The 26,589-nt window shown below is 36.7% G+C and overlaps 1 protein-coding gene across 1 annotated transcript; it reads right to left on the bottom strand.

The window, feature by feature from the left end:
- Positions 1 to 1,302: 1,302 nt before the first annotated feature.
- LOC121428927 (probable glucarate transporter) lies at positions 1,303 to 26,589 on the bottom strand. Its single transcript, XM_041625817.1, has 7 exons — positions 26,099 to 26,589; positions 20,142 to 20,288; positions 19,322 to 19,594; positions 14,761 to 14,815; positions 8,132 to 8,329; positions 4,749 to 5,042; positions 1,303 to 3,061 (listed from the first exon to the last, which is right to left on the bottom strand). The coding sequence occupies exons 1-7, from the start codon at positions 26,236 to 26,238 to the stop codon at positions 2,600 to 2,602; spliced, it is 1,569 nt and encodes a 522-aa protein (XP_041481751.1). The 5' UTR covers positions 26,239 to 26,589; the 3' UTR covers positions 1,303 to 2,599.

Here is a 26,589-nt window from a genome sequence, read left to right as displayed (position 1 = left end):
CCCATTCTGAATGAAAACTTGATGGCTTTAAAACGCAAAGTATTGATAGTCTTCTTACAGAGGAAAATGATAGTAAACTCGTCTGCTTAATAGGATACCTCATTGCATTCTGAGGAAAGAAAGTAAATGAGAGAAAAAAAAAAGAATGGAAAAAAATGGGTAAAATATTCTCTGTATTGGGTAAAAAAAAAAAAAAAACAACCCCAAACAACAAAAACAAACCCCAAATTTAAAAAGAGAGTGCCAAAAGAGAGAGCACATGGCCCACTTTTAGTTCAAATATTTACATGTAAATATACCTTCATTAGCTCACACACAGACACCACGCATAAGCGCACACGCACGCACACACACAAACACACCCACAAGGGATGCAAAGCACACCCAAATATTCTTAACACCGTCATTTTCCATAAAAAATCAAATACATATAAATATACAGTGCGTATCAAAAAAGTTTACACTTTGAAAAGGCCCTGGGAATTATAAAACATACAACATGTGGGTAATTTTTTCAAATATATTCTTGGGTTTGAGTCTCATCTATCCAATGAAAGTAAAAGTTTTGACAGAATGTTACACTTGAGTGAGCACTATCCATTTTTGTAAAGCTCGCAGAAATCTGTTTGCGCAGAAATGCTCGTTTTCACGCTGTGTCAAGGGGAAAGGGCGAAATCAAACTTACCCTGCGAAATATTTCATATAAATTTCCTTTGCACTTTTAGTAAATTGGAATAAAATGGATACATTCAAGCATTTTGTAACAATTAGTCAGCACAACTTTTACGCTTTTTGTGCCTGCTGGGTCTGAGGACATGATTGAATCTGAACAAAAGTTTATATCAGACATCTCCAGCACTTTTTCACTAAGTTTTTATCATTTAAAGTGGATTTGCATTTCATTTTTCATTTAATACTTGTTTCTCCACACTTTTCCAAAGCTGAAAATCAAGCATTTCATGTAAATCACAGCTCAGTGTAAAGTTGATATCACCACGATGGCCTCGGTGTGTGGGGGAAATGGGGTGGGGCGCAATGCACTCTTCGAAGTGTGTAGGACAAAGAAACAAGTTTTAAAAGGTAAGATATATCTTCAAATCAATTTTACTAGCTAAATTCCACGTGTTCTTCATGATTAAGGTCTACTTTTATTCGCATAACTATTTCAAAGTTCTGCGCAAATCATTTTTCACTAACTTTTCAAAAGTAAGTGGTGCTCACTCAAGCGGAAATATTTTTCGACAGTAATATCGTCATTTGCTTAAATGGATCTGTAGCAATGTTGAAATGTGGAAAAATCATCAGGATATTACAAATGTATCATTTTACAGGATTTTTTTTTCTAAGTGTAAACTTTTTTTGATACGCAATGTAAAGTTTGTAGATGACCTTCAGAAGTTTAAAAAGAACAAACTAGTAGTCAAAGTAGCCCCCTCAAATATTCTTCTACATCCGACCAGGTTTACTGCCCACAATATAACATTCTCAGAAGTGTAGTCTTGTGATATAGTCTCACTTGACATGCTTAAATGATATTCACTGCTCAATACATAAATATTGCAATGATTATTTTACCAGGTGCCATAACAGGTACCTTTTAATTCAACAGGCTCAAGAACGTTTCGGTTCCAATATATACACAAATAAAATTATTGGCTATTTCATCCTCTGAATTACGAATAGTTGTATCAAAAGATATAAGACTAGCCATTTATAGCGCACAACTAAAGGGAGACAACACAGATTGTTGGCCAGTTCGCTCCCCTTTAAGATGTTGCTATTTTTATTGAAAATGAAGATTTGAACCGTCGATCGCGTTACCCAAAGGAGGGCCTTTATATTTTATTCTTTGGCAGTATATAACTATGCAGCATCAAACGAAAACATTACTGAAATAAAAATACGCGCAGTCAGTGGCAAAAGGACCTTAAAGGGGGAATCAAATCTTGGTCATAAAATGTGTAAGAGAAAAAGAAATGGTACGTCAGAATTAAGAGAGCACTAAGGAAGTATTCAGCACACATCCTTGCTTTGCTAGGTAAACCACTGGGCACAATATCCAACTGTGGTCCCTTCTCTATTATATCCACGATATCTGCTCATAATCATGATCATGTATGTTTCCAAAACGAGAAATTTAATAAGGGTATCCACTTTGAACACATGCATTTAAGAAGAAAATCCAGATTGGCTGTTGATATTGACCATTCAAATTAGGATTTAACCCCTGGGATCTGTTCTTATATCTAAAATCATTTTATTTTCAAATGTTCAAATAAAAACCACAGCTTGCATGGTTAGTTCCTATTCACAACAGATCTGACATCAGTTTTATCAAACTTAAAATAAGGCATTATGGGAAATTCGATTTTTATTTAGCTGCTGATCAGGAGCCCCATTACCATGGCAGTTACAATATTTTGGCAAGTTTACCATAATTGTATTATGAAACGGACCACCGGATTTAAATCCATGCAAATCACAGTGTAAACACACAATATCATTATTATGATTCAGTGTACACTATTCATAATAAAAACTAAAACTGTAAACTGAAACATCATACACGAACTAGCATAACATTAACATTTATAGTGTATTAAGAATATTTCCCAATTAATGCATCCTTATCAAGTCCGTTATGAGAGTATACCAGGGGAGTGTTCTCAGTCATCTCCCCCGCTCTTGGTTCTTTCCCAGTTTCTCGACTGGCCAGTTGACTCTCGCTCACTTTCTGAATGTGCATGGTAACCCAGCTGAGGAGAAGAAATATTAAGCATAACCCAAACAGGGTTCCAACTAGAATCGTGAGCGCCAGTCTGAAGCTCGTCGCAGAGGCGATCGGGGTGATCAGGAGATTGATGGCTCCCGCAACGGAGTATAAGGAGAAGTAAGCGATGGCAAAGACGACCAGCTTGCATTCCATGGGTGTAAGATCTGAGATGATAGAGAGCAGCGTTAAGTTGACGCATTGCGCCACGAGGGTCAGGATACCAAATGAAATCACCAGAGAGGTAAGGCTGGTTTGAAAAATCAATACTCCGCATATAAACGGAATTATCTGGGGATGAACATAGACATTGAATAAGGAATTAGTTAGGGAAAAACATTCGTAACATTGAAATTGGACTAAATAAATGTATTCTATCGACTGACTCTACATGAGAATAAACATATTAACATACATTATGCCTCATCAAGGAGCTCCTTCCATGCATCCAGTACAGTGCTGCCTCAAGATCTTAAAGAATCCCCTAATGTAAATATTCTTAAACGCAAACTGAAAAAAATATATAATTTTGCAATACTCGTTGCAACCAGGTCAAACTGAATGACTGATTTAATTGTACTCAGCTTTTGTGTTTATGAGTATTATGTGCGTTCATATCATATACATATTCAATTGAGGCCAAAATTTTAAATACACCCATTGAATTTAATGAAATTTGTTCACTTTTGCCAAAAATCGTAAAATCTCCTATATCTTCAGAAATACTACCTTGACGAATTTGGTATCAAATGAAAGAATGTATTAAGCTCTTTCTTATGATTGGGATGCCGTTGAGATTAAAGTATATTTCAGGTGGAATTTTCTTTGAAGAAAAAAAAGTAATGTGCCAAATGGACTAAAAAGGTAATATTTGTGCCAAATGGACTATTGTTTGATATTATATTGTCAAACATCGTTTCATAGAAATACATAAATGTCAAATCTATGATTTATATTACATTTACTATCATGATATGTCACCACGGAACAGAAAGTGTAATCTGAAATGTTTGTGTTGAGAAGTAACTAGCACAGATATGAAATGTTTTTGTCAAGTTTTTGTTTCAATCTGTCTAAAATATGAAGATTTTAGGGGGAAAATTGGCACCTCAATATTTCTCAGCTCCTGGTGACGAAGCAATGTAATGAAGGGGTATGATAATGTTTGATATCATATTCGTTATGGTAGCACAAATATTTTATAAAATACAGTACTTTTTCTGATGTTGGCAAGTGTCAACTTTTCTCTGAATTGTGTGTATGTAAAGTTCTGGCCGCAACTGTAAATGTATATTATTTGTTTATTTTTTATTCATTTTTTCTTCTTAAAATTACAATTTGCCAAAGTACTTGCTCCTGTTGCCCGCCTTCTTTCTACTTAGTTTACAATGCACTCATCTCCCCCCCCCCCCCTCGCTCCCTCCCTCTCTCTAATATTGTAAAACAAAATATTTTATCACACAATCCATCAGTTACGTTTTGGTAAATTGTACAAAAATTGTTTTTATTCATATTTTTAAACAAAAATTCTAAATATTATTACGACCAAACATATCTTTTTTGTAATTTTGTAATGAAACTAACATAGGGGCTTGTCTTTTGTACAAGCTTTGCCTTTTTCGGCAAGACCCTCCGTTTTACTTTTAAATATGATTGTCATCTGAGGTAACTTTATTCATTGAATGTTGTTCCTTAAATCTATGATTAATACATAGAGATCAATGTATAAAAAAAGTTTCAGAGAGAGATTATAAAAATCGTTTTTTTTTTCAATTTTCTATTGATGGTAAGGGTATTTTCATCTCTTTTTTTATTTAAAAGAACTAAAACCTGAATCATGAACGAGTGGCACTGCAGATTAATAATACAGCATGAACAATGAAAACCAAGGCCTGCCAACACTTTTTTTATTAGAGAAGTATGTTGACAGATGTGGGTGCAAACATCGAAGGATGAGTAAACATGTATTGCTTTTTACCATGAGAATGACTGTCACGAAAATCCTTCCGCGTAAACCAGCAACTTTCCGTAGACGATCGCACACCATCCCTCCAAAGATACAGCCGGGAAATGCTGCGATTATTGTAATCACACCAACTAGAGATATATTAAAATCTGGAAAGTATTCGACCAAGTAAAGGGTGATGTTGAAAGACAGAACATAGCCGACTGCAATGAGTGCTGTTTGTGCGAGGATTATATATATCATGAAAGACCAAGCAATCTGTCTCAAACTGATACGGAGCTGGCTCCAAGATGGCGTCAAGGTGTTCTGAAAATATAAAAACGGATAAGAATCAGAATTTAAACTATAGGATGATCTTCACTGATAAAAGTTACAGGATACTGAATGCCTAGACACAGTGGCGGACCGTGACCCCGAGGAGACAAAGCATTGGGGGGGGGGCACGGCATTGTTCACAAACAATGCAGTGCCCCCCCCCCCAATGCTTTGTCTCCTCCGGGTCACGGTCCGCTACTGCCTAGACAGCTGGCAGCCGTCTGTTTTGGGGAGTTTTTTTTTTTAATTTCTCCTCGTATTTGGTGAGTGGAGCCAACAGAGTTCAGCGGAGCTACCAACATAACAGAGACCGAAGCTTTTGGTATACTGACACCCACAACCGCGTAGCCAGGATTTAATTTTGGAGGGGGCGGTAAATGCACGCGAAGCGTGCCAACACTTACAGAGCGCGCGAAGCGCGCTCCCTAGGGGGTGGGTGCAGGGAGGGGGAGTTTCCCCCTCCCGCGCGAAGCGCGAAGCTTTTAGTGTTTCATAAATTAAAATTAAAAGGAGCCGTTTCTCTTGTCTCTAGTACCTCCAATTTGGTTGACTATATTGCGATTTTGAACCTTGTTTTCAAATGATTTTGAATGCACAAAAGAGGTATATACATGTACAATGGAGGAAATTAAAATGATAATAACTCCGCGCGAAGCGCGGAAGCTAAAGCGTTTTATCAATTTTTCTTGCCATAAAAAGGGTCCCGAGAAAAGGGTTTTCTCAAAGATATATTGAATACTTTCTTTGGAAAGATCAGATTTGATTACAAACAATTTAGCAACAGTGCATATTTTTAACTCGCAAAACAGAGGATAAGATTGGTAGAGGAAGATATTCCTCCCCGCGCAGAGCAATGAAACTCTGAAATTTCAAAGGGCGGACGTTTCATCAAATGTAGATGAATACCCAATCGGCTCTAATTCAATTGATTTTCTAAGATTATTGAACTTCATTACAAGGAAAATAGTGCGCAAAAATAGTTGAAACTTCTGCGATTTATTGAAACTATCTATCTTTATAAAAAAAAGGATGCCTAATTTTTTTTGACTTATCCTGAAGCGCTTCATTTTGAATATAAAGAAACTTAAGTGTCATTCAAAATTTCAAACTGAGGGCGCAAAACAGGACAGGAGATGAATGTATACAGGGAAATGACATGAAGTTTAATACAATTTGATAAAAAATATTGTACTTTTTATTTAATACGACACGAATTTCATACCCTTCCTCTTTTTAAATTAGGAACCTGTTTGCCCCCAAATTATGGTTGTTTAGTAATGAGCTGAAAAGCGGGAGAAGTTGACTTTATGGAGGTGACGGCAGAAACTGATATAAAGATTTTACCCGCCCGGAGCCGACCAGCCCAGAAGTTGCGCGATAAATTGAAAAAAACTTCATATATTTACTTCGGCCTAACCTTACTCAAATTCATGCCCTAATGTATACAATTTTAACTTTACCTGGCAAGAAGCACATAGCTGAGGTGGAAAAACAGGGTTAGAGAAAAGGTGGGGGAAACAATGGAGAACTTCAATATTGTCATCTAACCGCGCGCAGCGCGGAAGCAAAATTCATTTATAAATTTAGAGCAAGAAGAGTGAAGGAGTTTCTCTTTTGAGAAAAAAATAAAGAATAAAAAGAAATAAACAACACAAAGCTACCTTCCTTTCTTCCCTTTCCTCCCTTCCCTTTTCTCCTCTCTTTTTTCCTTCTTTTTTGTTTTCTTTTTGGGGACGTTTTTTGGGGGGGCGACCGCCCCCACCGCCCCCCCCCCTGGCTACGCGCCTGGACACCCATGACTGTGAGCCAAACACCCGAGATATTTAAATTCACGAAACAGTTCCCAGAACTGCAAACAGTTCCCTTACGATGGATAGGAATTTCGTTGTGATCCTGAGACTCGTACGTTGTTCATCCGTCGAGTCCATTATAGTTCTCATTTCAACAGCTGAACTCGTCATCTCGGTTAAAGATATTTTCTTCAGTGATCAACGTCAGTCTACCCTGATCGACATATCTCTGTTACCTACAAGAATAGTGTTAACATGTCAAAAATGTGAGTAGGGTATTAGAACGCTGTCGATCGCACCACCTCCCAGTGACAACCCCAGAAAGTACCCCTGATAAGAATCAGGTACACAAGATACTACGATACCTACAATATCCCATTCCCCTTATTATCATTATTAGCGGTTTATTTCAAGTTATGATCTAATGCCAATTCGTCCGATTATACCAACTCGTCTACTATCATTTTGGTCTACCATCATTTCGTCCACTATCAACATCTCCATTTCGTCGAAGTACCAATTGGTGCAATAGCCATTTAGTCCATATACCATTTGGTCTAATTTGACTGTTAATAAGCAAAAGGGTATTAGACCAAATGGTCATCGACGAACTGGTGATGAGACGAAGTGAATATTTGACCAAGTGGTTATTGGACCAAGATGCTGTTAGGCAAAATGTTGATAAACGGAATGGCATTAGACTAAATGAAGGTAGAAAGTGATGAGTGGACTAGTTAGTAATAGACGAATTGGCAATTAACCTTATCACTGTATCTCAAAAAAAGGGACTTTGCTAGGCCTATTATCCATGAGTAAAATTTGCATGAATACATCATGCACATGGCGAGTCATTGATAACGCCACAGACTCGCCATAGTTCCCCCAGTCATCGGTGGAACTGGCTCCAGACCGGCAAAGGCTGCTGTATACATTGATACAAATGACATATTTAGAGAGTATGCGCACTGCGACACAAAACGCTTTCCAGAACATAGAAAATTATTGTCAAATGCACATACTCCATGACAAAGAGCATAAAAGTGGATTAAAACAGCAGTTTCGTTCGGTCTGAACTTTGGACATACGATATATTTGCATTTTTTCGTCAGCTTCGAAAACTAGGACGAAACTGCTGTTCCGGTTCAAAAATTTTCGACAAAGACCTCCAAGCTGTCCATTGTCATTTGACAGGCATTTTCAAAACATTTATTGCGTTCTTGAATTCGTCTCCGCTGCCGTTGTGAAAACTCCCCATTATCATCGGTGTGACTGAATCACAATCCGTTATACCTCGTTTTGATTATGATGTCCTCTGGGTTGCACTACCATGAAGCAAGAAGCGACAGCGAGGATGAGACCTGACCCACCACAGATGATGTAACACCATCTCCATCCCATGCTTTCACTGACAAGAATGAAGATGTATGATACGCCATACCCTGCGGGGTTACCGTACTGTCCTATCCCAAAGACCACAGTGTGTACCTCCTTTGGGGTGGTAATGGGTAAAAATAAAGAGATTGAGAGGGGATAACATTGTATGGTATCTTAATTGGAACGTTAACTGGGGTGAACATAGTATTGGGTGAAACTAACAGGCGTATTATTAGTCTGCTGTGCAAAACCTTCTTCAGATAATCACCCGTCTGAATGCGCAGCCTACTTTAACTTGTGTCCTCAACAGGCGCGCCGGAACACTTTCAGTTTTGGGGGGCAAAATCCCGAAGGGGGCACAATATTTTTGACAGCGTGAGATACCTAAGCGATCGAGCGGGAGAGGGCGTTGGACCCCCCCCCCCCCCCCACGGTAAGGACTTTGTGTAAAAATGGAGTTTAAAAGTTACGTTTCTAAGAGAATTCAAAAGTAAATTTCTTGAAATTTAAACACAGAATTCACTACGAAAGACTATACTCGGTGTTTATGAGAACCTATGAAATCTACGCGCAAAACGATCGCTTGATTTGGAATGTGGTTTTCGTGTCTGATCAATTAAATTACGAAATACGCTTATATTGACTCAAAATACCAGAAATTACATTTTTCATGCAATATCCTTTCAGAAATATTTATTTTTGTACATTTACACACACGGACGACGCGAGAGAGCACAATTATCATAAGTTTCATGAAGTGTATTAAGCAGAAGAAGCGTAACAACAGAAACAAAACACATTCTAATGAATGTCTTTTTAAATTCAGAATGTCATACTGTTCTGACGTGGCAGACGACGATAAGCGCTTAAATCCCCATTCTATTTCAATAATTTCTGACCTCAGCATTGGAGAGAGTCCCTGATTATCCATGCATAGGCAAAACGTTTCATATTTTGTAACTGGAGGAAAAAGAAATATGACCTGCTTAATTATTGTCTAACAATTTAAAACTTTTCTGAAAATTTAAAACATTACTCGATTTATGTGTTTCCTTTGGCATGTTTTGTATGGCTGGGAAGCACTTTTGGATGACCCCTTCAAAATCTTCTTTTTTCTTTACATATTTTCTGGGGGAAATGTGACCATAACTAGGAAATGATGAATATCAAATTCCAGGAAATATTCATTTGTAAATAATCATGAACTAACAAACTACGGCAGTTCATAATGTACATTATGTAACATTATTTAGAAGAAAACAATTACATTCCAACAGCGGATGTGGTTGACGGTACACCATGTGGAGTTTTCGAGAAAAAAAAGTGGATAGAGGAAGAAGTGAAATTGATAGGAGGAAGTAGACAGTTGATAGTCGAGTAATTTTTTGTTCAAACGAGCGTAGTCCTGATAAAGACAATAAACCAGAAAAGGTTGAAGAAGAGGCTTGATTAGTTGATAGATGGGTACTCCTGCTCTGCACTCCATTCGCCGACTCAAGCTAGCATCTTCTCATTTATCCAATAAGCAACTACTCAATCCTCTATAAGTCTTTAAACTTTTCGGTTTTACAGCTATTTTCAGATTCCATATGTTGCTCGAGTAACTAGCGTTCACGCGCCTTGGTGATATCGGGTCCGGGGAGCGTTTCATGAAAGGACTTGTAGGACGTTTTATCCGACAAGTCCTGTTTTATCCGACAGTTACTATGGTAACAATGCTTCTCAACCAATCAGAATAAAGGAAAGTTGTCAGATCTTACAACTTACAACGAAAATATTGATGAAACACCACCCCGTTCTGAGCGTTTCTGGGCGACCGCGCGTTTGTTAGCCGACACAGCCAGCATGCAAATTTTTTAGTCTGAAATGTATTCATTAATAGGCCCCCATTCCACAGAAAGGAGACAATTGAAAGACCACTGAAAGACTTAAAATTGGTGAGGTCTTACAGCGGTTTTCAAGATCAATGAAATTTGTCATCTCTGTGGAATGGCTCAGAAAGACCCCTCAAAGAACTCTGAAAGACTGATGGATATTCCTTGTCGTACTGGTCTTAGACTAGTCCTCTCGACAATGCTCGAGATCTTTCAATGGTTTTTCAGAGATCTTTTATGCAATAAGTGATCTTTCAGAATTCTTTCCATGGACTTTGCCTGGTCTTTCAATGATCTTTCAATAATCTCTCATGAGTCTATGATCTCCGCAAAATCTTGAGAGACTGCCGAAAGATCAATGAAAGACTATGAAGACCTTTGAAAGTTCATCGAAAGACCGCTGAAAGACCACTGAAAGACAATTTTCCTGTAAGACCGTTGTAAGACTGTTTTGAACCGTTTCAAAAAGTTTTGGAGCCCATGAAGACCACGAAGACCACTGAAAGATTGGTCAGGACTCGTGTAAGACCTCAAAGACCATTGTAGGTTCATTGAGAGACCTCTGAAAGATCAACCAAAATTCATGGTCTTTCAAAGGTCTTCCAGCGGTCTTGTTCTCTGTGGAATGGGGGTTTAAAAGTTAAACGTTATCACACTGTAATAAGATAGAAAAGGGGCTTATCAAAGGTATGTTTCACAGAGGGACATGTTCGTCAAAAGACGCAAGGCTTAAGATGTGTAATTGCCCCGTCAGGGGCGAAATTTTTTCATTTTTGACAAAAGAAATGACAATTCTTAGGCAGAAAAGTGCCTTCATCGTTTACCTTTGTCCTTAAAAAATATCATTTTTCTACTTTTAGGGGGGCACATTGGGGGGGGGCAAAATCTCGTTTTGCCCCCCCAAAATTTTCTTTGGGGGGGCAAGTGCCCCCCTGCCCCCCCCCCCCCGCTTCCGGCGCCCTTGGTCCTCAAGACCCTCGAATTGAAACAACAATTTTCTTATGAGCTAGTCTTTGTGTGAAGCCCTCCTTGTTCGGATCTAAGTTTTAATCAGGGTCTATGCCTGCAGACTAGCGAATAATGGGGGCCATGGTGGCACTTCAATAATAGAAATAAGAAAAACTAGAATTTAATTCGTCATGTGGACGAATTAGGTGGTCTGTCATGATTTGTCATTCAGTGTCGGTTGATGTATGAAATAAATCATTTAGATATCATTGATAATCTTGATCGTAGACATCCTAAGAATAAGTTTTGACCATTGCTAAATGTGATTATTGATGTGTTGATGACAATCGTCAGACATACATCTTCAAACAGATACATACAAGATAGATGATTATATATATAGATGGATGGAGTGGTGGATGGAGCAATGGATGGATCAAGTGATCGATTGAGAGATAAATGATAGGTGGTTATATCAATAAAACATAGATAGACAGACAGACATATAGATAGATAAATAGATAGATAGATAGATAGATGGAGACAAATAGATTGATATAGATAGATAGATAGCCAGACAGACATACATATGAAAAGATAGATAGAGACAGGCAGATAGATTGATGGATATATAGAACGATAGATAGATATACATATCTAAACAGATAAATATGTTATATTAGACAGAGAGATAGATAGACAGATACATATACAGAGTAGGTAGATAGACAGATAGACATATATTCATGCAGATCAATATGATCTTCATGATGACGACGGAATATTCATTATGGATGGAATACTTGTGAAAGACGGGAGATGATAAAGCACTGTTAAAAGGGTCTCTTTCATGTATGACAATACATGTGATATGAAACAAAGTAATTATAATCTGTTTTATCTTGCGAAATTTTAAATTTTATACCATTAAATTATCACGAAGGATCATGTACGAGGTGGTAAAAAGAAAAAAAAATGAAAAAAAAAATCTTGTTTACCCCAGGACTCGAACCTGCGCCCCTGTGAAAGCGATTCAAATGCGTTATCCATTGAGCCACGATATTCCCCATAGAGAATACACGTAAGCAATTTTGAGAATTCCAATTTTGCAAGCGAAATACGAGCATGATCCCGGCATCTGATCAAAAATAAAGAGCACATTTTCGAAAGCTTAGAATCTCGGCTACAACATACTAAAAGCTCAGGGAAAACTGACAAGAAACAATGGAGATATGGCTCACGAAATAGAGGAATGTCGAATCTAGTTTTGAGAAAAAGTCATGTCCCATAGAGATTACACGCAAAACACATGTGATATGAAAAAAGCAATTATAATCTGTTTTATCTTGCTAAATTTTAACTTTTATACCTTTTAAATATCATAAAGGATCATGTAAGAAGTGGCAAAAAGAAAAAAAAATGAAAAAAAAAATCTTGTTCACCCCAGGACTCGAACCCGCGCCCTTTAGAAAGCAGTCAAAGCCACGATATTCCCCATAGAGAATACACGTAAGCAATTTTGAGAATTACAAGTCCAATTTTGCAAGTGAAATACGGGCATGATCCCGGCATCTGATCAAAAAATGAAGGGCACACTTGCGAAAGCTTAGAATCTCAGCTACAACATACTAAAAGCCTAAAGAAAACTGACAAGAAAAAATGGAGATATGGCTCACGAAATAGAGGAATGTCGAATCTAGTTTTGAGAAAAAGTCATGTCCCATAGAGATTACACGCAAAACACATGTGATATGAAAAAAGCAATTATAATCTGTTTTATCTTGCTAAATTTTAACTTTTATACCTTTTAAATATCATAAAGGATCATGTAAGATGTTGCAAAAAGAAAAAAAAAACTGAAAAAAAAAATCATCTTGTTCACCCCAGGACTCGAACCCGCGCCCTTTAGAAAGCAGTCAAAGCCACGATATTCCCCATAGAGAATACACGTAAGCAATTTTGAGAATTACAAGTCCAATTTTGCAAGTGAAATACGGGCATGATCCCGGCATTTGATCAAAAAATGAAGGGCACATTGCGAAAGCTTAGAATCTCAGCTACAACATACTAAAAGCTTAAAGAAAACTGACAAGAAAAAAATGGAGATATGGCTCACGAAATAGCGGAATGTCGAATCTAGTTTTGAGAAAAAGTCAGGTCCCATAGAGATTACACGCAAAATGAGGAAAAATGACATGCCTCTTTTCATCGCTGTTTTACGCAATGATGCGTTTCTCAAAACGAATATTCATGTTAACTAAGGAGAAAGAGTACATTCTAAACTACAACATATTGAAATCTGGGCGAAAAACGATCTATATTCGAGAAGTTACAACCAAATTTGCATAAATTTGATGACGTCATTTTTGAAAAAATGAAATTTTTAGTTTAGGCGCCATTTTGATGACGTCACGATATAATTTAGGGACAATGGTGACATGAAATCAAATCTACAACTCATACTCTATCGATATATGAAAAAAAATGGGGGGTCAATGGACTATTTAAAGAGCTACAGTGAATTTGCAATAGGCATGTTTTTGCCCATATATGGCCTATAGTGAGAGCTCGCGCGCACACGTGCTGCAAACTTTAACTGGTGTTAATTTCGTTATTAATGGTCGTAGAAGCTTGATCAAGGTATCAAATTGTTCAGAATTTTATTATCAATGCAAAGATGTAAAAAAAAACGGTGTTTCTGCGTTGTGTTAAGGCGTTACGCGCGGAAACGCGCGCGCAAATATTTGAAATGCTTAGAATGACCTGAAACGTACTCTAATATGGTCAAAAAGTGATTTTGAGCATTTTTAAATTTTGACGCGCGCACACGCGCGCGCGCATGACCTCCAGGTGACCTTTGATGACATGACCTGATGACCCTTGACCTGAAATTGATGTGATGTAAATATTATTAATTTTTGATAATTGATAATGGAGATATGATTGATAATGTGATTTTACAAAATGGCGCCTAGATGACGTCATCATGACCTGATGACATCAAAAAGCAAATTTTGACGTTTCCATGAGAGACCCTATGTATGGTATAAACTTCAATGAAATTGATTTTGTCAAACTCGAGATAACTTGGCGACAAAAACCTTGCCATTAAAAAGAATAAAAATAAAAAAATTCTGACGAAATTAAGAGGTGATCTGTCATAAATGACAGACCACCTAATAATGAAAACGAAAAGAAAAATGGATGAAATATGATATCAAATATGATGTCAAAATATATGACAGAATTAGGTTTTTATTATTGAAGGCCCAAAATAGGAAATAGGAAAAAAAAGAGGATATGCTGAAATCGTAAACGACTTTAAAGATTTTTTTCATACGCCATGTTGAGCCTTTCAGAATATTTGGCTCGTTGTGCCATTGTAAATTAACCAATACACTCTATCATTACTACACTAGAAAAAAAAGACAATCCATATGGACATGTAATAACTTTAGTATACAGAGCGCATAATAATTATTTCATGACGAATATAGGACATCCTTTTCATTACCTTTTTGTCATAGCTTATTGCAAGCTATCACTTTCTTCTTTTAGCACAATCTGTTCTCATGGATTTTTTTTTGCAAAAACAATTACTACTTTCAAATTGTCCTTGAAAAAGATAAAATGCCCCTAAATTCAACTTAAGTTAAGGACTTAAATGTAACAGAAGATGGGGGTAAAATAGCAAAAACAAAGAAAATAAAAGTAGACTCTTACCTTCGGAAAGATATGAGATAAATATCCTAGAGCTAAAGGAGGATATGGACCCGAACTGAAACAAGGATAAATAAAGAAGAAAAAAATAAAAGCATGATAGGATTTTAAAAATAGAATTTCGGAAATGATATCTTTTAGCAAATAACAAAATCCTTTATGGGGAACACATTGACCATACGGATTGACCGTCAATTGGATCGGGTTCGCTCGAGCCACTAACCACCCCCCCCCCCCCCCCTCTGTGGTTCTAGTGGTTAAGGCACCGATGTTCTGAGCTGCGGACCCGGGTTGATTCACGGTGGAGACATTTTTTCGGCCTCACCAAAGTTTTGGGGAACTTTGATTTAAATCTACGCCTAACATTATCCTCTATATCAATTTCTTTCACAATCATCTGAAAAAACACGAATTATTTTCGAAGCTGTTATACTTTTTCACATAATGTAAACACATTTACACACAGCAGTCGAATGGATGTCTATCAGGGGCGGCGGATCGAAGTTGAAAGTGGGAGGGGGTGGCACAGGAGAAAAAGGCACTATCTTAAACATGGCCATATGCGAAATTGTTTGCTGGGGGCGCACGCGTAAACTTTTTGGGAAAAATCGATATACGTCGTGTCGTATTTCAATTTACTACACGACGTAAATAATAACGTAGTGTAGCAATTCGAATTACTACACGTAAATAATTACGTAGTGTAGTAATTCGAATTACTACACGACGCAATTCCGAATTACTGCCCAACGATTTAATGTCATGACGTTAAATGAATTAGTGTCGCTACATCAAATAATTAAGGTCGTGTAGTAATTCGAATTACTACACTACGTAATTAATTACGTAGTGTAGTAATTCCAATTACTACACTACCTAAATAATTACGTCGTGTAGTAAATAATTACTACACGACGTAATTCCGAATTACTGCTCAACGATTTAACGTCATGACGATAAATGAATTAGTGTAGTGACGTTAAATCAACCAATGAGACCGTTCGTTATATGAGCGCAATGCGAAGAGCTGAGACTACAGAGTATTGTACAGGAACGTACCGGCAGGAAGTTAGTTGGATGTTCGACATTTGATATTCAAACTGTGAAGTTGGTTTGATATTCAGGTTCGATATTCAAACGCCTGTGAAGCTTGACCAATATTCGAGTCCGTCATTGCCACGAACCCGATCCGCATAGTACTGCCCCCCCCCCAAAAAAAAAAATGTTCTACAACCGAGAACAATAGGAAATGATAAAAGGAAAGAAATGAAAGAAAGATGAAAGATACGTTATTTTATGAATACCATGTCAAAATCAATCTCAAAGTTAAAGGTGTGTTTTTTCTCGCTGGCTCGAGACTTATTACGAAGCAAATTTTTGCTGCATGCGCCATTGTGTGCCCCCTCTTTTTGTTCTTATCACGCATTGAGCTTCGCCCTAATGCTCGGGCACAATTAACATCCTGTTCATACAATGATATGACCCCTCCGTTCTCCCTAGTTCTCTCCTGTTCCCCTTCCTTTTCTTTCCAATCTCCCCCTTTCTCTTCTCTCTCTCCTATTATGTATTCTCTCTTTCCTTGTTTTTTTTACTCTATCCACTGGCGGCACCAAGAGATTAGTCAGGAACGTGGTTCCCCATGCTTGAAATATTCCGTTTTGTTAATTTTAGCCCCCCGTTAATGTGCATGCGCCGGGTAACCGAGTCAAGTTCTACAAGTTAGGGTAGGTGGTTACCCGGATAGGCCGTCGGGATATTCCTGGGGGCCCCTTGGAAAAAAAATAAACAAAATGCGATAAATAGACCTTTATTCCTTTAATTTTGTTAATTTGAGCCCCCTAAATGTGCATGCACCGGGTCAAACTAGTGTTTATATGGTTGCCCGAGTCAAGTTCTACAAGTTAGGATACGTGTTACCCCGGCTAGGCCGTCGGGGTATCCCTGGGGGCCCCTCGAAAAAAAAAATCTTGCCCTTTTATTCACTGACGTTGTCCCCTAAATGTCCTCGTACTTGGGCACGCCAGTGTTGTTATGGTTGCCCGAGACGTGTTGCACCTGTAAAACCCCTTAGCTTTCAAAACCCCTGAATATATTTGAATATCGAATGTTGGTCCAGCTTCACAGGCGTTTGAATATCGAACCTGAATATCAAACCATCTTCACAGTTTGAATATCAAATGTCGAACATCCAACTAACTTCCTGCCGGTACGTTCCTGTACAATACTCTGTAGTCTCAGCTCTTCGCATTGCGCGGGGCATTGCGCTCATATAACGATTGGTCTCATTGGTTGATTTAACGTCACTACACTAATTCATTTAACGTCATGACGTTAAATCGTTGAGCAGTAATTCGGAATTACGTCGTGTAGTAATTATTTACTACACGACGTAATTATTTAGGTAGTATAGTAATTGGAATAACTACACTACGTAATGATTTACGTAGTGTAGTAATTCGAATTACTACACGACCTTAATTATTTGATGTAGCGACACTAATTCATTTAACGTCATGACATTAAATCGTTGGGCAGTAATTCGGAATTGCGTCGTGTAGTAATTCGAATTACTACACTACGTAATTATTTACGTCGTGTGGTAATTCGAATTACTACACTACGTAACTATTTACGTCGTGTAGTAAATTGAATTACGACACGACGTATATCCGTGTTTTTGACGGTCTCCTGCTTCCATACTCGTTAACACATAAAGCAGGTCATTCGCAGGTGAAAGGGGTACAGAACATGTTCGTGGATACTTTTCTTTGGTAAAAAGGGGCACTGATATGCAAAGGGCACCTATATGAAGGCAAAGGGGCACTTGCTAACGGCAGAAAACGGATCCTTCTCAGGTGAAAGGGGTATAGAACACGTTCGTGTGGGGGCACTTTTCTTGGGTAAAAAGGGGCACCGATACAGGGGCTCCTATAAGATGGCAAAAGGGCACTTTAGACATAAAGCGGGTCCTTTTCCGGTGAAAGGGGCACAGAACGCGATCGCGAGGGGAAATGTTTGGTAAATTTGGCACTGATACGAGAAAGGTCACTCGGAAACACATAAAACGGTTCCTTTTCCGATGAAAAGGGCATTGTGCACGTTCATGAGGAGGCATTTTTCTTGCCAGGCAACTTGTCAGTGCTTCAAAGTGAGGGGGGGGGAGGGGACAACGGAGTCTATGGGCGCAAAATCTATGTTGTGTCATGTTTGATATTGCGTTGTGTGATTTTCTATAAATTTCTACGATGTATTTCTTCATCACCGAATGGGATAATAACGACGATGACGATAATAATAATAATAACAACAATAATGACTGTATTAATACAAATAACAAAATCAATAATACTAAGAACACACACCCGTGCCCTTACACACACGTTTTGCTCATCACGACAAAGACTATATTTTTTATCGGATTCCCTGGATTCAATTTCCGTACTTCATTTCCTTTTGATAATAAACTCCTTAAACCATACGCTTAATCACATCATGAATATAACGCAAATTTGAGAAAAAAGTAGTTTTTCCCTGCATGCTTAACTTTAAAGATACATTTTCGAGGTGTTATCAATCACCAAACCTTGATATTACTGGGGCCCGTTGCAGAAAGAGTTGCAATCAATCGCAACTCTAAAAATCAAGCGCAACTTGATTTTCAACCAATCAACAGCGCGCATTTGGGACTTGCGATTGATTTTTTGACTTGCGTTTAATCGCATCCTGTCAAGAAATGTGAACTTTACTCACAATAATAATTATAAAGAAAAGTAAAAACCAGTAACCGAAGTTCATAAGAAAAGTATCACGTATGTTGGTTTTTTTTTGCTACATATTGTTACTTCGGGCTATTAAGGTACTTTGGGACATATACTTTACCGGCAAACTGCCTGTTCTATATACGCTAGAAAGTGAAGCACCTCCATTCATCAATTAAGTAGTAGGCCTATATTAATTCAAGTCAAGCCCTGATTGCATCAGTTAGGAAACCAAAGAATTCTGTCGGGTACATGTTCACCTCGCCTGGGTTCAGTGTATGTGTAGCACAATCTAGATAAATCTATCATGTCTATTGCTGAACTAGGAAAACATGCCATTGGCTGAGTAAAAGTCGAGAGTCTACTTCTTCACTTTTCAATGAAAGAAACGGAATTGGAATAGGAAATACTAGGGTCCGATACCAAAAAATAAAATATTTGATTTTATATTTCGGTAATAAAAACAATAGCTAACGTGATATGTTCATATGATATGTACAGAGAAATGACGTGAACTCGAACCACACATTTCTGATTTAAAAAATTAACAAACATTTACCGGACGTTATAGAACAGTGCAACGATGATGGAAGGATCACCCCCCCCCCCCTCCCGGAAAAGAAAAGAAATTTAAAAATGAAACATAAGAAAAATAATCAATGAAATTAAATAATACAAATAAATGAATCGATGGAATTGAATGAATCAAATCATAAAAATAAAAAAAACATGAATAGATAAATGAATATAGGTGATAAATATATTAATTATCAAAATCGTTATTATCTTTAATCACTACAACGTACAATATGCCGAAAAAAAAGCGAAGCAAGGCGATCGCCCAGTAGTCTTCTACGAAGCCTGTGGTAAATGTACAGAGGGTCCACAACACGGTGAGTATCCCAATGGCAAATGTCGGTCTCAGAGAAAGCCTTTGAAACAAGCCTACGATTGGAATTGCTGCCACACCCTGTATTATGAGGTAGATAGGCCCAGCTAATACGTCATAAAGTGTACCTTGTCCTGTGTATCGTATGCCACACACATCTGGTAAGAAAAACGTGCTGTTTTCAGAACACCTTGTTTTTTCATAATGAAGAGAAAATGGTGAGAAAATTATGAAATTTTAGTATCCTTTCTACTAATTGTATTGAAATCATTTCTATAAATTTGATCCCGTTTAATTATATTTTAGAACTTACTCAATCTTCATTATTATTCAGTTTGATTTCATACTATGCTATTTCATTGTTTTTCTTATTTCGGGTGCGTTATCTGGAATAGGGCGTCTGCCCATACCTCCTGGAAAAAATAGAACTTCATGCAAGATGATTTCAAATTAATTTGATCTCATCCAAACTTATATACAGACATGCCCCCCCCCCCCCTCCCTACTGATCATATTGCAGGATATATCGTATTGACGAGGATCATGATAATCATGATGAATTTTGTTATAAATGTACTGCCTTTGATAAAATCATTGCATAAGATCATTCATCCATACACTGTTATCCTAACTTACATTACATTTTAGCAGATTTGCCAACCGTAGTTTATGTAGTTTCATTTTGCTACCTATCACCTTTTCAATGTTTTGTCAGCATAAAATATTTTTAAAAATACCTTCCTCTCTCAGCACACAGTTTCTGGCCGGTGATATTGCGATCGTGGAGGTAGTCACGTGCTTCTGTTTCGTTGATCACCTGACATTCTGTTTCACCAAACTCAAGCTCATTGGCCATTCCAAATATTGTAACAATGAGCAGATACCTGATTTAGAAAAAAAAGGTTTCAGAAAGCAATACATGTCAATCAATCATGTAATCGACCAAATTAATTTTGAGTAGATTTAATAATTAGTGAATGATGACACGGAATTTCTGAAGAAAAAATGTTTTGTGACAGAATTTGACATGAAATTTTGAACATATTACATTTCCTCTTATATCAAGTTCAAGTTTATTGATTTCCTTTCTTCACATATATACATTGGTACAAACAGGACATTAAGTGAGTAACATGGTAAATTTTAACAAAGGAAATAATAACAAAATAACATAATTATTAAAGAAACAAAATAAGTCATTATAGATGACACATCTTGTCATTAACAAATTAAGTGTTACAAAGTAAAGTTCATAACCTGTTACTAATATTGAAGTCATGAAAGAAAGGAGGAGACCTTTAAGAAGCTGGGCTTGTGAACGCAAGGTCCCCAAAGAGAAAACAATATATACTTAAATGTTTACTTACTTTAAGACATCTAAACGAAATAAGCTAACGTATATTTACATTAAGGTTAAAATAAAAAATATCTACAAAAGGGATAGAGTTGAAAGCTGGAAAAAGGAAATATATACAAGATGGAGAAGGAAACAGTTAGTGTGGGGGGGGGGGCAAAAGGAAAACATGTGAAAGAAGAGGGTTTCAAGGATAGGGAAAGAATGTTAGAGAAAAAGAAACACAAAAGAAGAAACAAATCAAAATAAAAGTGCAAGTTGGTTCAGAAATTATTGTTCAGGGCCAGCCTGTGAAAGAAAGAGGGGAATATAGCCACGATTACTTATTTTCAGCATAGTTACTCAATAAATGTAATTTAAGTTTGCGTTTAAAAACAGAGATACTGACAGAAGAAGTTACATTAATAGGAAGTGAATTCCAATACTTGGGACCAGTACAAGTTAATGTGTTCAAGGCAAATGTAGTTCTGACACGTGGAATGTGAAGTGCAGTTGCTTGTCTCGTATTATAACTATGAAACTCATTATTCTTTCTAAAAATTTGTGCCAACACACTCGGGAGAGTACCATTTTCAAAATCATACATTATTGAGCCTACCTGTAAGAAGTAAATATCTTCTTGCTTTAATAGTTTATTACTATAAAACAAAGCATTTGTATGAGCACGATAATTTACATTAAAAACAATTCTAACCACCCTTTTTTGAGCGATGTGTATCTTATCTAGCTGCATTTTTAATGACTTCCCCCATGCCAACACTCCATAATTAAGATAAGGCAAAATTAATGTGGAGTATAAAATAGGCAAAATTTCTTGTGGAAGAAATGAACTTAATTTATAGATTACACCAGTATTTTTAGATATAGTTTTACAAATATTACTACAATGGGTTGCCCAACTCAGCTTCTCATCAATATGTAGTCCAAGAAACTTGGTGGAGCTTACTTTTGCAATATTGACATCATCAAAAATTACACCTCCAGGTAAGTCTCTTACAGAATTACTGAAAAACATATAGTTGGTCTTTTGGAGGTTCAAAGACAGCTTATTTGCATGGATCCACAAAATAATTTTCTTCAATTCACTATTAACTGTATCTAATAAAATTTCAGGGTTTTCATGCGAAAAAAATACACTGGAATCATCTGCAAAAAATATAAATGATAGGACATCAGATGCCAGATGGAAATCATTTATGTATAATATAAAAAGGAGGGGGCCAAGCAGAGATCCCTGGGGGACTCCACAAAATATAGTTTGACGACTCGAGTCGATTCCATTTAATAAGACATATTGTCTTCTACCAGATAAAATATTCTTTCCTCGTGCCCCCACGTCTTTTTTTTGCGGGGGGGGGGGGGTGGTTCTAGTACCCTAAAGTATCCCATCTATCAGGTAAACATCAAGTTTGTTCATTATTATTTTCTGTGATATTTTTTTGTTTTCATTCTTAAAGATATGCACTTTGCAATGAGTTTAAAATCCGTGTTTAGATAATGATACTGGTCTCCAGTTATTCTGATAAATATAGTTTCTTTTCCCTTTTCGATAGAAGATAAATAACACCCCTTCTTTGTTCAAGCGACATTAAACCACGTGCAAAGAGAAAATTTAAGCTCCGAAGGGTCCGAAGCATAAAAATACCTGTGTCTTCAGGCGCGTCCTATCCAGCATCAGATTCTACTCAAGCATTTCATGTGGACAATAGTGATTCTCGTGATGCTTGTGCATGGATGGGCCCATACATTTCTTTGTCTTATTTGATGCTAGATTCGGCTGGAAAACCATCAGTACCCCAGCCAGTACTTGACGAGAAGTAGGACCCGGGGGGGCACTTACATTCACGAGCGGATACCATAGGCGACCAAAAAAACACGTAAAAAGGATGTCCTTTTCAAGATGGGGCACGTTTCATACGTAATGTAATAAGGGTGTCATAAACACTAAAATAGTGAAATAAGGGTATCTATTTCGCGAGGAAAGCAGCGTGTATAGGGTCAAATTTGCGAGGGTATAAAAAATCAAGACTAAAATGTTTTATAAAGGATGTACTTCTTGCCCCAGGAGTGTTTAGAGTACGATTTGCGCCAGTTGGGCTGTACTAAACCCAATTAGCATTGACATAATTATCGCTGTACTTGTTTAGGGGTTCAATTCAAGGAATTGCCAATAGTATCGTTTTGTTTCCAATACTTGTTAAAGGTAGGGTTTCACACGCCAATACTTGTTAAGGGGTTCATTTTCAGAATATGGAAAATACGTGTCTAGGGTGCATTTTGAGATCTCATGGTCGCGCATTGTATCCACCAGTGAATGGAAGTCCCCCCCCCCCTCCCCGGGAGTAGGACCTAAATATATAGCCAAGTCACGTGGCCTTTTCAAAAGGCTAGCAGTCCCTGGGCTTTTGTTGTTTTTTCAGTTTTCAATGCGTCGATAAACCCAATTGAGAAATAAGACCTTCACAATTTTCTGCCAATTGTTAGACAGTTTTGGACAGACTTTGTCATCCGACGACAGGAAATCGTTGATGTCTGGAAAATTTGACAAGCAAAAAAGGTTATCACCCCAAATTTCAAGTCATTTCGACGGAAATAAATTTGACAAGCAAAAAAGAAAAAAGGTTTTCATCCAACAAGTAGGGTCATCTCGTCCTAAAATGCATGTTTTATTTCGATTTTGAATGATTAATTCTTACCATCATATAAGACCAAAAATAGTAGGGGGACATTTGATATTATGTCCCCCTCCTATTTTGAGTAGGGGGGCACCTCCCCCCTGGGATTTCCGCCCATGTGTCTGGAGTAAGCGGATAAAAAAATTCTCAATGTTTCTTTTGGCAATGGACAAAATTTCTCGAATGCGACAGTATTTCCTTCGTCGTTCATTAATTTAGTCATTGTCTCTTGCATGCCTTTGATTTCTTTGATGATTCGGCTGTTCATATACTGAAGATAATTTTTTTTAAGAAAATGATGTTTCGTTGATCATTTAAAAGTAAGATTATAATATAATTATAAAAATCAATTCAAAGCGTTCAATAAAAACGTGTAATCACAAATTAATAGATATGTACAATGATAAAGATAAAAAAAGACAACAGAAAAATAAAACTAAAATTTAAAACAAAAACTGAATGCAGCGTACTTGATTGGAAAATGGCGTATGCGAAAGTTAAGGTATGTCTTGTTAAGATATACCGATAAGATGAATATTCAAAGAACAATTAATACAATTAAATGACAAAAAAATGAAAATTAATATAAAAACAATGGAGTAAAGGGGAATATTAATACGAATTAAGGAGGTGAGTTTTATATTTTTTAAGAATTACTATGTTGGATGTTGAATGAGGGCAAGTCTAAAGAATTCCATACAAAAGGGCGTGATGAAGAGCTTGTTTGCTTCTATTATTACCATTTTTTCCTTTTATCTGTTTATGAAATTTATGACGAGATCTGGTATTGTATGTATGAATTTCAGAAAAATAAGAAAACATATTCATATTATATAGAGACAGTGTTTGTGAATCGAAACGTTGCATAAGAGATAAAACCTGCAATTTGTTACTATCAAAATATTGTGGGGGTTTTCATACGTTAGAATAATTGGGATGTGTGCGCTAAATATTTTGATTTTCTTATCATTCTAATTGCTCTTTTCTGTAATTCAAATAACACCTCGACCATTTTACTATAATTATTTCCCCAGATTGAGTTACAATACATAGGTTGTGGTAAAACATATGCATTATAAAACTGATATAAAAAAAATATATTAAAAGGTAATTCATATTTTAAACGATTCAGAATACAAATATATTTAGAATTTTCTCTCGATATGTTACCAATATGTTCATTCCAATTCAAAAATTCAAGAATTGCAACGTTTGTTTTATCATTAGAATCTATAATACACACATGTCATTATTCTTGGAATTTTACTTTGAAATCTGAATAAGATTTGTTTTACATTTTTAATAAACATAATTTATTGCACTTAAACCATATTGCTACTTTTGAGCGATTAAAATTAACATTTGCACAAAATTCATTAAAGTTAATATTGAAGGCAAGAAGAGTATAGTGTAATCAGCATACAAAATAAAATTTAAATAGTGGTAAGAACTGATAATGTCATTGATATGAATTAAAAACAACAATGGCCCTAAAATTGATCCCTGGGGCGCACCAGTATCGATTGATTTAGCATCAGATAAGAATGGATAGTAGTAAATTGATTTCTATTACAAAGATAAGGTTTAAACCATTCAAAAAATACATCTGACACCATAGTATGTAATTTCTCTAAAAGAATGATATGAGAAAGTGAATCAAACGCCTTAGAAAGATCCAAAAAGGTCCCTATTACACTATTATATCCATTCAAAGAAGTAGAAGAAGCAGAAGAAGAAAAAAGGAGAAAAGAATATAAAACCGTCCTTCGCCCATTCATGATCTGTAGATAGAGGCAAACGGGGAGCCCGATAATAATAATGATTTTTTAGTTAACTCGGCTTGACAGTGATAGGCATTATAAAGGCCTTGCTTAGGCTAGCTACATCTCGCAAGAAAATTTTGTTTTAGTTCCACCAGCATGAAAATATTGATTGTTCGCTTTTGTTTCAATCTTTAGGCATACATCAGTTAAACAGTTTAGTGGACTTTTGACCGGAATCGCTGAAAAGGTCAGTGGTTTCACACTGATATCGCCTTGGTTTTCCTTTTTCATATCATTGCTAAAACAGGAAAAATATCTTGTAAATTTAATGTTAAATACATATTTGCAAAATAAGCTCCTTGATAAACCCTTGGGCGCATTAAAAAAAATACAGGAAGTATTAAGAGCAGAACATTTTGCAAAACAAAATAATAGAATTATCGTGTAAATTGTTATGACAGAAAATTTGAAATTTTCTTTAATGCAACACAACAAAAAAAAAACAAAGAAGAAAACAAAAAAGTTTTATTACAGAAAATTTGCAAGGTTCCATACACCATAGCAATTTTCTGTATTTTTACACAATTAATGTAAGAATAACAAAGTACAAGTGTTCTCGAAAACACCTGTAATCTTATCTGTTTCTTTGTTTTCCTTCTTTCTTTCTTTCATTCTGTGCGCACTGTACTTCGATTGATTTGCCCTGTCACTTGAAAACTTTTCTAAATCTTTTGCCCAGGACGTCATTCCCAATAAAAATCATTTTATGTGCTATGGTCAAATGCATGAACCTCCGATAAGAAACAAAATCATTTTTGATAAATATAACTCAATTCAGGATTTGAAGTTGTGAAGTCGTATTCATTTTTTAAAGTCTTATCTAAATGAATAAGTATACTTACTGTTGAGTGAAGTTCATTACATTGAGTAGGGTGATGGTAGTTAGCCCATACACTCGCCATCCAAAACTGACTATTGCCTGATCGTTTGGACCGTCCGCCTTCGATTTCTTAATCAACAACAATTCCTCGCTTCCATCCATGGCGGGAATGTTGCACTTGATACAATGTCAATGGTCTTTCCCTTTGCCTTTCAGACAGAAAGGCCCCATATAACCATATAGTTATGCCGAGTAAATTCAAATCACTGGTGGTATCATGTTATTCATATTCAGCTATAATGCAAGCGTCTTAAAGTAGGAATTTCCTGTGATGACGTCATAATCGACGGTGCGTCCCGATATGATTGCATGACCGATTCAAAGTGAGAGGGGATATTATTTGGGCTCTAAATATAGCGAAGCTTTCCAGGAATTCTTCTTGCACCGTACTCCATTTCAACAGCATTTTATAAAGTTCTTTGATTTTTTTTGTTATCCCACAGACTAGTAGAG

The sequence above is a fragment of the Lytechinus variegatus genome, chromosome 15, assembly GCF_018143015.1.
Source record: "Lytechinus variegatus isolate NC3 chromosome 15, Lvar_3.0, whole genome shotgun sequence".
Lineage (NCBI taxonomy): Eukaryota > Metazoa > Echinodermata > Echinoidea > Temnopleuroida > Toxopneustidae > Lytechinus > Lytechinus variegatus.
The sequence above is the reverse complement of the archived record's forward strand: the minus strand, read 5'-3'. Positions and strand labels throughout refer to the sequence as shown.

Bases quoted from the DNA above. Each gene is read 5' to 3' on its own strand.
- LOC121428927 (XM_041625817.1), bottom strand. From the start codon at position 26,238: ATGGATGGAAGCGAGGAATTGTTGTTGATTAAGAAATCGAAGGCGGAC. The intron at 14,816-19,321 runs GTACGTTGTAGT...TCCTTGTTTCAG, and splicing joins CGCTTTTTTTTCGGCATATT to TTCGGGTCCATATCCTCCTT. The intron at 5,043-8,131 runs GTATAACGGATT...TTATATTTTCAG, and splicing joins GACATCATAATCAAAACGAG to AACACCTTGACGCCATCTTG.